Below are 14,656 nucleotides of genomic sequence, written 5' to 3'. Positions count from 1 at the left end.
AAGTCAGGGGCGTAGATTTTGTGTGTGTGTGCTGGGCAACTGTGGTAAGGGTCGGTATTACCTTCCTCAGCACTAAATGTAAGTGTAAACAGGAGGAGAGAGAAGAATGAGAGAAAATAGTGCAACATCTGCTGGGATTAATTTACTTTTTAATTGCTCCTTCTGTGGTTTTCATTTTATGATTAACTGTGATGGATTGTCCTAGTTGCTTTGTAAGATACCTGGCTGTGATGTATTAGCTGTTTCATTAACAGTGGAGAGTGAGTTCAAGGAAAGAGGGTTTGGAATGAGAGGAATGACCCCTTTAGAGACTGGTCATGCTTGACCTACATAAAAGGATGATTAAAAAATAAGCAGCCAAAGAACTAACACACCCTTCTTGAATGCATGTGTTCCCTTTCAAGTGACAGGTAAGTGTCACTGCCTACTGTCAGACACAGTGAAGACTGCACCCAGCTATCAGTACCTGCTGACTAGTGCAAGAGGTGTAGCTCTGTGGTTCCATGTGGAGCTGCTTTCAATGTTCAGTGCCTAACATTAGTGATTTTTAAAATTGTCCCTTGATGAAGCAAGAATTAAATAAGTATCTTAGAGTTAAGTATCACCCTTTCTCCTGGCTTTCAAACAATAATGGAGTACCAGAAGTGGTCTGTGGATTACTTTTTCCTCAAAAGACTACATGTGCTCCAGGAATTAAGATACATATGATGACAGAAATGGCTTGGTCTCTTAAAACTGTTGAGACTTGAACTTGACATGAATAGAGGGCAAATGTACTTTACAGATAGCACGTCTGCTTGGCTGTACTAAGTTTAACAGCTATGAAAACTCCTAGAAAAACAGATTCTCTTTTCCTCTATCCTTTTCTAGCATAACAAGGGTATAAAATTCATGCCCCCTAGCTGTCAAAAATAAGTTGACAGAACTTTTGCTGTGCATGCAGCTATGTTGGCAGTTTCTTGTCTGTCAAGACAGCTTAAGCTTCAGAGATAACTTAAATTGTCTGCAGAAGAGATTCTGTTGCAGTATCCTCAATTTCCCCTGAAAGGCTTGACTTGGGCAGCTGTGCTGACATAGCTGTGTGCTCGAAGTTCAGTGTTAGTCCTAAGAGATGCCCGCTTAAGTTGTAAATCCCTTACATGCTTGCTGCTGTAGTAGCTTGCCAAATGGATTTACTGCTTCTCTGCGTGTAGATGGTAGTGCTGTGGGGACTGAGATGTGAATTTGCTGTGCTCTAATGTTGCTTTGCCTCCTTGATGATCTCTTTGCAGCAAAAGGCAACTATGGAGTGTTTCAGTGAACAGTTGACCATTAATTCTTGGTGGGTGGGTGTGTGTGTGTGCATGTGCACACATGTGCAAAGTAACTCTGTTTCCTTTGAAGATTTAAAAAAGGTGAGGTGATACCTTATGATACAATGAGTATCTGCACAGGCAGTTGATGGGTAAGAGCCGAGCATCTGGACTTGAAAGCTGTAGCATGTTTTACCTCTTTGTGTAGACAAGATCTTAATTGGCTTTCATGCATCTGAAATGGCAGGTGCAGGGTTAAGTAAACTTTTTCTTAGCTGCAAAGTCAAGAAAAGGAGGAAGAGTAAACTTGAAGCATCAGTATTGCCAACAGTTTAATTGGTTCTGAAGGCTGCCAACATACAACTAAGCCTGCCTGTGAATGGCTCAAAGAGTTCCATATAACTAAAAGCACAAGTATAGTCAGACTTGAATATTTGTTTCTATTCTGATGTAAGTTTCATTTTGGTCAGTTGAGAGAGAAACAGATTAGACATTTTTCCTTAAAAAAAGTCTCTTCAGTGGCTGTCACACAGATGCCAGTTCTTTTGTATATTACCAACACTGTGTACTTACTGATAGAACCCAAAATCAAGCAGAATGTTGTTGGTTCTTTCCTGTTGCAGTACATGAGCAATGTGGACTCATGGTGTAAAGCCTGTGGTGAGGTAGAGCTTCCCTCAGAACTGCAAGACTTAGAAGATGCTATCCATCATCATCAAGGGATATATGAGCATATTACCTTGGCTTACTCTGAGGTAAGTGTCTTGTTTGTTTCCTTAGGTTGATGACTTGATAAAATGGTGTAATGTTAGGTTTGGATCATGAACTGGCATCACTTGTTGCATAGTGCATTAGTTGGAAACTCAAGTGCCAGGCTCCTTTTTTAATTTAGTATACTGGATTTCGGTACTGTTCAAAAATTAAATGTTGAGTCTCACCCTTAATCTTCTGAAAGAAATTTAAAAAGCAAGATGGACCCATGTGTGGTACAAACAACCCTTGCAATGTACTAAGTATGTTTTCATTTGCATTTGCATATTACTATCTTTTAATAGCAGTATGTTACTATTGTTTAAACACTTACTTGAAGGGAAGCTAGCTGGGTATTCTTTGGGAAAGTATTATGTTGGCGTGGATTGCTTTAAGTGTGTTTTGAAAATCCATCTCTGAAATTGCCTCACAAAAAAAGCTTTAACCATCAAAGGATGTCACTTGACAAGCCGGAAGGTAATATACTTAGTTCTGCCAACCTCAAAGACACTTAAATGAGCCAGTGTGCCTATGTAGTCAGCATTTGTAAGATTAGCATATCCTGTGCTGCTGCTCTAATCTTGGATTCTGCACACAATGAAGTAATAACATTTCTTAGTATTTCTAATAGTTGTGTGTACAACTTAAGATAAAATGCTTATTCTGAAGGTGGCCTAGAAAGCGATGACTATAGTATCATTTTTCTTCACATTTTGAGTTCTTTCATGTGCTTTAGTTAGCTGAAGTGAGAAAATCAAATGGTTATTGACTTCACTGTTAGCTAACAGGTATTTTCCATACTTCCTGTTGAGCTTTTCTTGCTTTCTTTTTCCAGGGTTGTCCTCATCACAGGGTAAAACTATTTTTGATGTTAAATTGGACTGATGTTATTCTAGATTAAATACAGCAGTTTCTGTTCTCATGAAAGTTGCATAAAATTATGTACTTGATTAAATCATGGTAAAAAATGATCAGTGGACACAGGATAGCTTAGGCTACAACTTGTACCTTCTTTGAAAAGGAGGTCATGTGGGACTGAATTAATGGTTGTGATTTATACATTACATTAATGATAAAACTACTTTCTGATGAACCAGCTCTATTATGGACAACTGAATCCTAAGTCTGGTCACATGTAATTTAGCAGTTAAAGGAGGGTAAGGTTAGTGCTGATGATTAGTCCTATTGTTAGTATATCAAAACTGGGTTTTTCTGAATACCTGCTATCTTAGAGCCTGCATAAACTTTATTACCATGAATCAGATGTCCAGAGTTCACGTGAGTTGCTCTTTTGTGTAAAATACACACTGGTATTGCCATTCCTGGTATGTGACACTTTGATATGTCAACTGATCTAATGACATACTGAAGCACACCTTTGGTGATAAAACTTGTGATCTTACTACACAAACCTGTTTTAACTCATTCTTGAGGGCATGTTTTGTATGAAGGTTTCTTTTCTTTATTATAACCTCCCTTCATAGGGAGGATCCCCTTGTAAAACAAGGGACAGAGACATAGCATGTTTGTAGTACATTTTTGTGAAGAGGGACAGTCTGGGGTACATGCTCCATGAGAATGCAGCAAGGCAAAAGAAGGCTAGGGCTCTCTAGAGTAATGATTATATAGCACTGAAGTTAAAATAGTGGGATTTTTTTTTTTTTTTTAAATTTGAGTTTGTTTTGGATTGGGAGGTTTTTGTGTTGGTTTTTTCTTCATCAGGGATGTGACTGGATTAGACCCTGCTGTTAAGTGTAAATAAGTACTGTGGATTACCATGTTAAATACTGTTTGCTTCCTGGTGATGCATAATGAAAATAAATTAGATGGGTAGATTATAAGATTGCTCTGGCAAATACCTTGAAAATTTATTTAGGATTTCAAAGCTGTGGCTTTTGACTTTGGGATAGCTAGAGATTTTGACAAAATCTTCATTGGAACTGCTCAAAAAAATCCCCAAGCAAACATTAGATGCTTTTTTTCTGGTTTCAGGTCATTACTCCTCCCCATCTGGTAAAGCAATAGCTTTGTCTTTAGCAACCAGAATTGGTGCAGAAATAATAGATGTATGTGTATGTACAAGTTGTGTTCTTCCTCTGGACAGAAGGTTTTATTTTGCCGTATTTAAACATGCATTTCTCTTTGAAGATTGATGGAGTTGTCTTTCTCTGTAAAGATATTGCAGAACTACTGCTTATCATTATTAGATGTATGACTTCATTTCTGTTATAGCATGGATCTTCTTTCCTTTTGTGATAAATGAACAGAGGGGGGAGAGAGAGAGGAACACTGTAGAAATTACAACACTTTGTCATTCATTTTAGATTACAATATCTTGACAACATGACTTGGTTGCAAAGTAGAAGACTTTTAGTAATTTTAAGAGAGTAAATGCTTTTAAGAATAGAAAGTCTGATTTCACTGAGGATAATTACTGTATATTACTAGAAAATAACTTGCTACCTTACAAGCTTAGATAACTGGTGTGCTTGAAAATCCAATAGCTGTGCCTTAAATAAAGTTATATATATATAAATGAAGTTATATATCTCACTGAAATCTTAAGGTAGTCATGCACTGGGAAGGAATAGAACTTGACTATCTTAACTCCAAAGAGGAAGTGTGCATGGTCATTTGTTTGTAAAGCTAATAAACTAATCGGATCAAGGGGCTGTCACAATTAATTATTTTTTCCCTAAATTTCATGGACTCTGGATAGATAATTGAAGTCCATTATCTTGAAATATTTGAAAGACTAGTATTAGATAATTGCTTTGGATACAGAAAAGAAAAAAAAATATCATTGTAACTACTACTATGGAAATTACTGTTTTTCTTCCTGACTTGACTTTATAGGAGCTACTTTTCCAAGTGAGCTTCGTTCTCTATGTTGATACTTACTACCAAAATGAAAAAGCTTAAATTGGAATTGAGAAATGAACTCACTTGTAAACTAATTATTAGAAGAGACTTTTTATTCAGATCTGTTTGACTACTGAATAGCAAATTTAAAATGTGCCTAGATTTAGTGAAAATTCTTGAAAATAGCCACTGGGGGAAGACCTTGATAAATTTTCCGTTTCTGACGTGGTGTTGATTTGATGGATTCAGACTATTGTTTACAGTCTAGTCTTGTGGTTTCAGATGAATTCTTCTTGCCTGTTAGATCAACTATTAGAAAAGTTCTTTGCAGGTAGCTGAATGATACTATGAGCTTCATGCTAAAAATGACAGAATACTTAAAAGCCAGTGAAAAGTGCCTTGGTAAGGGCTAAATGTTAATAGCAGCCAGATAAGATAGTATTGTTCCTTTTTAATTGGCATGCAAGCTAAATCTGAATATTTTTCCTGTGGTTTGAATCAGAGAAGATGACAATTAGAAATGACTAATGTTTCTTGTCAGTATCAGTAGTTAAACACATTTTGGAAAAGAGTATTTTTCTTTGCTGCATGGAAAGGTTTTATGTGGTTTAATCAGGTTTAAGTTTGCCATAAGAACTGTTTGCCTTTGGCTTGCCAGTGACAATAATAATTTAGAACTTGTAAATCATGTCAGATCAAATCACGTCCTAAGTTTGTATCTGTTGGTCTAAGTGTGTTCACCAAATTAATATTAACCTATAGAAAGTAGCCTCCCTGTCCACCTTTACAGCAAATGGAGAGATGCTCCTAGAATGATAATTCTGGACAAATGCTTAATTTTAGGTGCTTTGTTGACTAGAGAAAGAGGTGAAGAATATTTATTCTAAGTTAGGCTTAACCTGTTAAAAAAAAATACATAAAATCACTTTAAAGGAAAAGCATTCTTAAGGTAATGAAAAAATTGAAAAACAGGCTGTTATTTAGAAGAGTGCTGCTTCTTAAAATCATCTTATATAGAGGGAGAATATACTTTTTTTTCTATAGCAGCTGCATGTAATTATGCCTGGAATAAAAAAAGTCTTCATCACTGCTCCCTGAGTTCTTAAAGACATCTAAAATAGGGAGAGGGGGTGGGGAATGAAATAATAGTCTGACAGCTTTTGGCAAGACAAGTAATTCTTAGTCCTTTCTGGTGGTCAGGTGAGCCAAGATGGAAAGTCACTGCTTGACAAACTTCAGAGACCTTTGACTCCTGGGAGTTCTGATTCCCTCACCGCTTCTGCCAACTACTCAAAAGCAGTTCATCATGTTCTGGATGTCATCCATGAAGTACTGCACCACCAGCGCCAACTGGAAAATATTTGGCAGCATCGAAAGGTCCGCTTGCACCAGCGGCTTCAGCTATGCGTTTTTCAACAGGATGTTCAACAGGTAGGTTTTGTTTCATGTTGTCTAAATTCTGTTGTACTCTGTCAGCCTGTGATTTGAAGCTGGTTGCATTGACAGGTGAGTTTTGATTGCTAAACCCCATGTTCTTTCATTTAACAATTGAATAGTTGCATGGGATTGACTGACTGATTCCAAGTTTTGTGTGTTATCAGAGGATGTTAGCTGTTACAGGTAGAAATTGTATTTGTGAGTTAGCCTACTTCAGTTTTTTCTTTTTTTAAATTAATTTCTTTGTTTACTTTAAGTCAAATAAGATAAAAAAGATTTTTGTATTATAGACTGCTATGCTGAGCTTGCACTGAAAGCTGACATTCACATTCTAGGTAAAATTCTGACTCCAAGTGTCAGAAAGACTTGTGGGAGTAACATGCAAAAAATAAACTGTTATTCTGTAACAAATTTTTGGTTTCAAATCCTCAGTGATACTTAACTGACTTAACGGGGTTACTTAAAAACCCGAGAGTAGTATGCTAAAGAGGTTTAAAAATTACAGATAAGATTACTTTCTGACAATGACATTCTTGAATTAATGGTTATTAGTTGCCATATTCTTATTATTATGATGACATCCATAAAAGTTAGGAGTTAAGTACAGGCATTAATATATCTGACATGGTTTTAGCTTAAAAAGGTAAAGCTGTACAGAAATCCTTTGTTGATAGACTTGTAATAAACAGAAAATGTTTGCCTTAGGCTGCAATTGACAGAGACATTAGTAATTTATCCCTCAGTAGCTCATCTTCATAAAAAAGTAAAGATGGCAAGTATTTATTTGCTGATCATGTACTTTCATTTGAGTGTAAAGGTGTTCACAGATCAGGAACTTCTGAATGGGGTTTTTTGATAGCCAGTCATACATTCTGGTTAAACTAATCTTTGTTTCTTCCAAGTTAGTTACACTTTAAGCCAAATTTCTTGTACTTAACTGTTTCAAGAAGATGCTGGATGTGAGCATTTGGGACCAAAATAACCTGGTTTCCATCATTTACAGTAGTTGAAAAAGATACTTCATTGAGGCAGGTGGTGGGGAGAGTGAGCAATCTTGTTAGCTCAACTTTCTTCTATATACAGTGCCTATCTCTTCATTTAAGTTAAAGAAAACAAGTTAAAAAAATACTTAAGCAGTAAATTAAGTGTAAAACTAATAAAACTTTATTACTTAATTTTTGATGTAAAAAGAGGCATGTGTTGAAAGTCAGGCAGTTATCCAACTTCTCAACACTCATGTGATGAAGGATGCAGAAAGGCCTGAAAAATGTTAACGACAAAAAAAGTAAAAGAAAGTAGAGTCAATGTTATGAATGGTCATAGAGGATCAAACTGAAAACACTATTATGCCATTGTGTAAATCCTAGAGTCTCTTCATCAAGATTGCTACATAAATAGTAGCTAGTCAGGAGGATGCAGTGCTGGTACTTGCATGAGTAGTCAGTGAAGGGCACTTTTCAAAACTGATGAGGCACAGTCCACAAATGAATCACCTCTTAAACTTAAAAGGCTTCATAAGGAGTCTTCAGAAACTGGAATTAATACAGTGGTTTGCTTCTCATAGGGGAAAAATGTAGGTTCTCTCGGTGGTAGCCTAGTGCCAGCAAGTACAGATTGGATCCTTGAACTTTCTCCTCTAGTTTGAATTCAGGTAGAACCTACTTAGGTAACCGAGGCCAAGTGATCTCCTGCGGTTATTTGTCAGCTACATCATTCAAGTTTCAGGTCTGTAGGCCAGGCTGCAGGCAGTTTATTTCCTGGGGAGGGTATTCATTAAATGCTACAGAGTCTTACTGTGCTGTTCCTACTCTCTACCTTGATTATCTTGGGAGTGAGACAGCATTTGTGGGAAGAAACAGAAAAAGGATTTCCTGAGTCATGGCTCTTGAAGTGGAAGAGTTAGCTCTGAGACTGCTTTGTTCTTTGAAGTTGGCAAATAACCGTTCATTAGACTCAAGTCATTGTAGAGTCACCACCAGGTTCTTCAGCAAGAAGCAGAAGCTGGATTTTCATTTTCTGAGACCTGTCAGCCCTTGAAACTGGTGCATTTAACATCTAATAGTCACAGGTTTGAAAACAACGAAGTAGACAGCTTTATATATTTTCATTACTTCCAGTATCAAGAATGTGTTATTGAAATCATGCATGTGGATTGTGAGTACACCAGAAGTCTTTAGTATGAACCAGTTGGTTCAAGAGGGTTAATCCATCTAGGCTTATTGTTCAGTACATGCCTGGTTGGTGAAATTTCTTTTGTCCTGATTATGCCTCTGGTTTCTCTATATGCTTTGCAAGGCAGATCTTGCATTAAGATACCAAGATATACCCTCTTGACAATTTGAAGCTGCAGCCTTTGGTGCTAACGCACGTCTTTGTCAACCACTTTTGATTTCAAACTAGATCTTATGTAGAGTTGCAGCCCTTGTTTGCCATGTTCCTAAGCCCTTCCCTTAATATCTAGTAGTTATCACTGCCAGAGACTGGATTGTCCTTTGGTTTATCCCTGTAATGGCCATTAACACCCACATTTGGAGGCTTCTGAAATGTTGCATGTGGAAGCATAGCTCTTTGTTTTGTTACTTTAACTTTCAGATATTGGTGTATTTTAGGCACTGCCTTTTAAATCACAATGTGAATTGTGGTTAATGTTCCCTTTTGTAATACAACTTTTCATACTTACATTTCAGTGCAGATCACGCTGTAAGACAAGGATAATTCAACATCCATACCAGACAAATTAATCAAATGGCCAGGAGCAGATGCCTTAAAGATAATGACAAGCACATAATGGTATTTCCCTGGAATAGACTTGCTTTGGCAGATTGTAGCTCCCTCAGTTTTGAAAATCCATCAGGGAAGAAAAGGGATCTCGAATAATAAGGATTCTTTCTTCTTGCAAGGCAAAAACAAAACAACCTTATCAGATCATCTGATTTATCTGAGAAATCTTACTTCTTCAGCTGAATAATCATTGACACCATTCAGTGCATGAAATGACTCAGTTTTGAGGTATTAGTTAAATTTATATCCAAGACAATTCTAGAATGGTTTATGTACAGCTCCAAAGCAACTTTCTAAAATACTTTAGTTTTCATTTGCACATTGTCTTGGGCTTCTTAGTCTTTGTTCAGACCTTAAAAAATTCAATTAAGATCATCTAGCATGATTTAGGAACTAGCATGAAAACCTTTTTAATTATTGTCAGTAAAGTTAAATGTGTTTTTTTTCATGTCAAAATAAACCAAGTGCAGCTCTCTTCCAGTGTTTATAGTTAAATTGCACATAGTGGCAAGCAACCAAGTGCATTGTAACTGAATCTATAACTGTCCTTCAGCATGAGTCTGTGATTTCCTCCTCTTCCCTCTGCTGGCATAGTTTTCTGCTGGATTAATGAAGTAAATTGGTTCATGGAAGTGTTAACTGAGTGAAAGAGCTGAGTTGGAAGGGGGAATTGGCTGTGTTGAGCTGGTACTGCATCGTGTGTTACTTCCACCTTAGAAAATTGGTTGTTTTTTTTCTTCTGTCTTATATGTTCAGTATTGGGAAGGTGTTTCTAGTGGAGCTTTCCAAATCAGCAAAAGCACTGTGGTGCTAGCTTGTGTACACCAAGAATCATCTGCTAATTTCTCAGAGCAAGTAGTAAGGAAAGTAGTGCATTAAATATTAAAAATAGCAGACAAGATGTGAATTAAAGCAAATCTGAAATTTGAAATGTGAAAACTTATGACAGTCTTAAACTGAATGGAATTCTGAGTTTGACCTTAAATAGCAGAAGCATGCCAGGAGATCTAGTTCCTGGTTAGTTTGTATGTTAACACCAAAACAGCGGGTGTTTATTTTAATTAAATTTTTTTTAAAGTCAGGTCATTGGTTGCTGCATTCAATTGTTGAAAATAGCCCTTCTAATGTGAAAAACGCTAATAAAAGTATAATTTTTATGCTTAAGAATTAACAAGCTTACCAAGTGGATAATATACGCCAGCCTTTCACCTAAGGAAAAGAGCTGGTTCTGATGATTCTGATATGAAACAATAAAGCAGACTTGCAATAGCAATGTGGGATTTTGTGCTGTGAAGCAATGTAAGGTCAAGTTGAATGTAAAAGATAATGTTTCTGGTAGAATGATACTGCTGACACTCATACAGTGAAAGTTTTGGGTCTGAAAAACACTCCTGATGGCTTGCAAGCCAGAGATCAGTAAAACATACTCGTAGTAGGTTTTTTTTTTCAAAATATATGTTTATTAGGTCTTACTGACCTCGGGTGTCTCCTCTGTCCATTCTGGATAAATGTGCTGTTTCTGCCTGTCTTAAAGACTGAGTTTTTGTTGTAACAGTCACTTGTTTCAGTCTTGACTAATGGAGGGTGGGCCTAGAATGTGTGGTGCTCAGCATCAACATAGTGCTGATTTCACTGGGTGATTCCCTTGTGGCTTTTGGAGGTGGTTCCAGTGTATAGTGGTTCTTTTTGGGAGAGAGTATTTCCACATTTTAACTATCCACAGATTAGAACTGCAGAGATTTCCATCTTCCTCTTCTGAATGTTATGTCAGCACCAAGTAAGTGGTGGAGATCAGAAAAGTGAGTGTGTGCAAAGTTACTAAAGAGATGGGGGGTAAGGTGTGTGTAAACTAATGTGGGAAAGACTGGTGAAAATGAGCACTCTGAATTTGCAAAAGGTCAGATTGTTTACTTATGCAAGCAGCATATACAGAACACATATTTTAGAGCCATGAGCAATGAATTTGTCAAAATGAAGCTATCTTTCCGTAGTAGTTGCTTCTATCATATATCCAGTGTTGGTGCTAGAAAAATAGGCATTTTTCTAGAACCTATATTGGGCATAAGGATGGTTCTGCTGAGGCTGCAGTTAGAGTTTAATTGCATCATTAAAGCAACTTGCAGCAGTGGAGGATAATATTATTCACCCTTTCACTGAAAAGTATTGAACCTGTTAAACTCCTATGGATTACTGAGCTACCAGAGTGAATTCCATGTGCTTTCAGTATTAGTAGAAGAATCCTTAGTGGGTTGGTATGACAGTTTCTGTAACTCTCACCTCTCCCAGGATGAGGAAGAAAATACATCAATTGAGATTGCTAAATGGCCAATATGAGTGCCAGCTAATGGTATTGTCCTTTGGTCAAAGCGGTATGCAAAAGTTCTCACTGATGGGCAAGAGCATATCTTTACTTTGCCTTTACATGCTGTGAAATTCCCAAATAAAGAGTGCTTCCTCAGTTTTGTTAAGAATCAAGGTAGAAGGCTGAGCACTAATAAGACTTGTGTTCATACTGATTTCACTTAGAGGCAACAGTGTTTCTCTAGTTGACTGGCTTATGTCATGATCTGTCTACTGGATTTCTATGACAATTTCTTCTCTTGAGAAGTTACTGAGCATTATTTGGCGAAGAAATCGTTCTCCCTGGGCTGCTTTCTGCTTTTCATCCCATGCTTTCTGGGACAGATTTTGCTGTTGATTTCATTTGTTAGCTTACAACTAACTGTTAGTAGTCTCCAGAGTCCAGTCTAATTCTCTCATCCAAACATGTCTCTTTTTAGATCTTTTTATAATGAGAAGAGCAGGGTAGTCTCCTGAAACTAGTCAAAAGCATTTGTAATGTAAACTTTACAGGTAACTGAGGCCATGCTTGGCTCCTCACCCTGCTTTCTCAGATCAATACTTACCCTTGAAAGAAGCAAATGAAAGCTTACATTGACCTAAAACACAATAATATTCTTTTGGTAATACTGACTAGGAAAAACATTGTATAAGTTGAAGTATGGAGATTTAGTGAAGTGTTGGTGATTTGAGATGGCTGTATTATGTGGCATTATGGGATTGTTTGTTGGTTTGAAGATGTCCAGTAGGAGAGGGTTTGCAAACCAAAAAAAATTCTGTCAAGATAAATGAGAAAATCATGCCAGATGGTTTCATTTTTCTACTAAAGCAAGCATGGATGTTTTGTATGGGGACAGTGTGAATGTAGCCATCCGTGATGTTCCAGGAATAGTTCTCAAGTCTGTTTAGAAGCCCCCCCCCCCCCAAAAAAAAAAAAAAAAAAAGATCTTTCGCTTTAGTTACACTAAGTGTCAAATGTTTTCAGTTCAGGAAAAGGGGAAAAAAAAAAACCACCTCACCCAACTTCAGGAATCACAGTAAAGGACACGAGTAGGTAAGGAGAGATAAGATACAGGTTTCCAGCAGGTATATTCAAAATGAAACAAAACACTCAGTTTTTAAAGAAAAAAGAATGCTGGAGATAAATGTTAGGTAAAATATTCCAAACCACTACATAAATACTGTATAAAAATGGTTAGCTGACTTAAGAAAATTGTTTGTATGCAGTTGTCTAATTATGAACAGTGTTCTTGAACCTCTGAGTATCTTCTAAAGAATGAAATACCATATGCATGCTAGCTAATGAATGAATGAAGATAGGGCTAAAATGTATTAGTTTGGAGAGAGACCAGATGTTTTTGTTCGTTCACTCATCAGAAACTTGGTATGTGTGCAGTAATCCTTTGTGCTAACTGGCAGGAACTAATTACATGTACAGTTTTTACTATTTATAAAGCTGTCAGCCCAGTCATTGTGGTAGAAACTTTAATGTCCTTAAAAATGTCTTTTGTTCCTCACTTTTTCAGCTACAAAATTTACAATACACAATTATGTCTAGTTGATGTTTTGAGGGGATGCTTCTTCAGAATTGGGGCAAAATCCTTCATATATTCTGAATGCAGGCATTGTCATTCATCTTATAATGATTTAGACTAACTTTCATTATGTAGCTAAAAATTCTAGTACTGAATCTTCTTGATGATATGTAGTAGGAGAAGTTATTTTAGCTGAGAAGTTAAACTTCACTGTGTTACTCACCAGCATTGTTGGGGAATGTGCAAACTCCATTAGTGTTACATTACAGAAAAATGTCAGCTGAAGGCATAAACAGATTACAGAGAGACCCTTAGAAGGGGTCTAGCCACTTGGATCAGATTACTGTCAAATTGATGAATGTGTAGAAATGAGGTTGTCCTTGGTAGGCTTCAAAATAAACATAATCTTAAATCATACAATTTAGCTAGTTTGAGCTAGTTATTGCCTTGAGGAAAGTTAATGAGATGTAGTTAATGCCCTTCAATGGCAATACTGTGTATAAATCCAACAGTACAGTTCTTTATAAGCAGTCCCTTTACAGCTTCTTAGTTTCTTGAATAGTTGTCTTTTTGTTGCAACATTCAGTACATCCACTCAGAGTTTTTGTGTGTGTCTGTTCTGTACCACAGGTGTTGGATTGGATTGAAAACCATGGAGAAGCTTTTCTTAGCAAACATACTGGAGTGGGAAAATCCCTGCATCGTGCCAGAGCTTTGCAGAAACGCCATGAAGACTTTGAAGAGGTTGCACAGGTAAAAGCAATCACATGAAGGACTGTACACTTGTCATGGAAATATATGAAAAATTCCTGCTCTGACACTGAAGGGCTGGGCAGAGGGAGCTTCACTACAAAAAAAATCAGTTCCAGGAATGGACTACTTTGTTTCTTTTGCAAGCTTTTATTTAATTTCTCCTTTGCACTCCAGCTTCAATAAGAAAAAGACAAACTTCCACAGTCCTACAGAGAGTGGGAGCCTTGAAGCCCAGCAGAGCTGCTGCTTCTATTATTATTTATTATTATTTTCAAAATATGCTTTCAAGTGTTCAGTCACAGAAGAATGAAAGCAGTCCTTTTAAAGTAACTTAATTCCATGGGATTCTAGGATTTAAACTTTTGCGCAGCCTGTAAAAGAGGATGGAGATGAATTGAAAGCCATGCTTCCTGACTTTAAGCTTGGGGAGCTCCCAAGTCTCCACAGCAGTCTGATGAGGGGGGAAGGGAGGGACTCCTAAGAAACCAAACTGACCAACCTGGCTGGGTTTTTTCTTTAAATACAGTTGAGTTTGTATATGTCCTCCTGTTCTGAATCACTGATAGCAACACCTTAAGTGGAACTGATGATAGAACTTAAAAACACACTTTTCTGTGAAAAAGAGTCAAGCCAAATGAAATAAAGATATTAAAGAATACAGGGAGCATAACAAGAGGAAGTTGGTTTGGGTGGTAGCCTTGAAAAGGGGGCGTGAGGTGAATAAAACCCATGAGAAGCTGAAGGCTAGAATCTTCCTCATAAGTAACATGCGCTGTCTGTTCAGTCTTAATGATTGGTAAGGGTAAAGATCTCTAAGATTCATCAAGAAAAACCTCATTAAGGTAGGGTTGATACAGTGGTCCCTCAGTCAAAACAGAAGATGCATTATTAGAAAATTCTGAAGTG

At 37.0% G+C, this 14,656-nt stretch overlaps 1 protein-coding gene across 4 annotated transcripts in view; it reads left to right on the top strand.

Annotated features, from left to right (window-relative positions):
* The window catches only part of TRIO (trio Rho guanine nucleotide exchange factor), a 254,789-nt gene that overhangs the window by 99,046 nt on the left and 141,087 nt on the right, over positions 1-14,656 (top strand). For all 4 annotated transcript variants that reach the window (XM_074874187.1, XM_074874178.1, XM_074874207.1 and 1 more), the window contains 3 exons: positions 1,916-2,047; positions 6,105-6,335; positions 13,628-13,750. In XM_074874187.1, the coding sequence (XP_074730288.1) occupies positions 1,916-2,047; positions 6,105-6,335; positions 13,628-13,750 (486 nt within the window). The remainder of the gene's footprint in view (positions 1-1,915; positions 2,048-6,104; positions 6,336-13,627; positions 13,751-14,656) is intronic.

This window comes from Strix uralensis, chromosome 1 (assembly GCF_047716275.1).
Source record: "Strix uralensis isolate ZFMK-TIS-50842 chromosome 1, bStrUra1, whole genome shotgun sequence".
In the NCBI taxonomy this organism is placed as follows: Eukaryota; Metazoa; Chordata; class Aves; order Strigiformes; family Strigidae; genus Strix; species Strix uralensis.
Note: the sequence above shows the minus strand (reverse complement) of the source record. Positions and strands in the feature narration are given on the sequence as shown.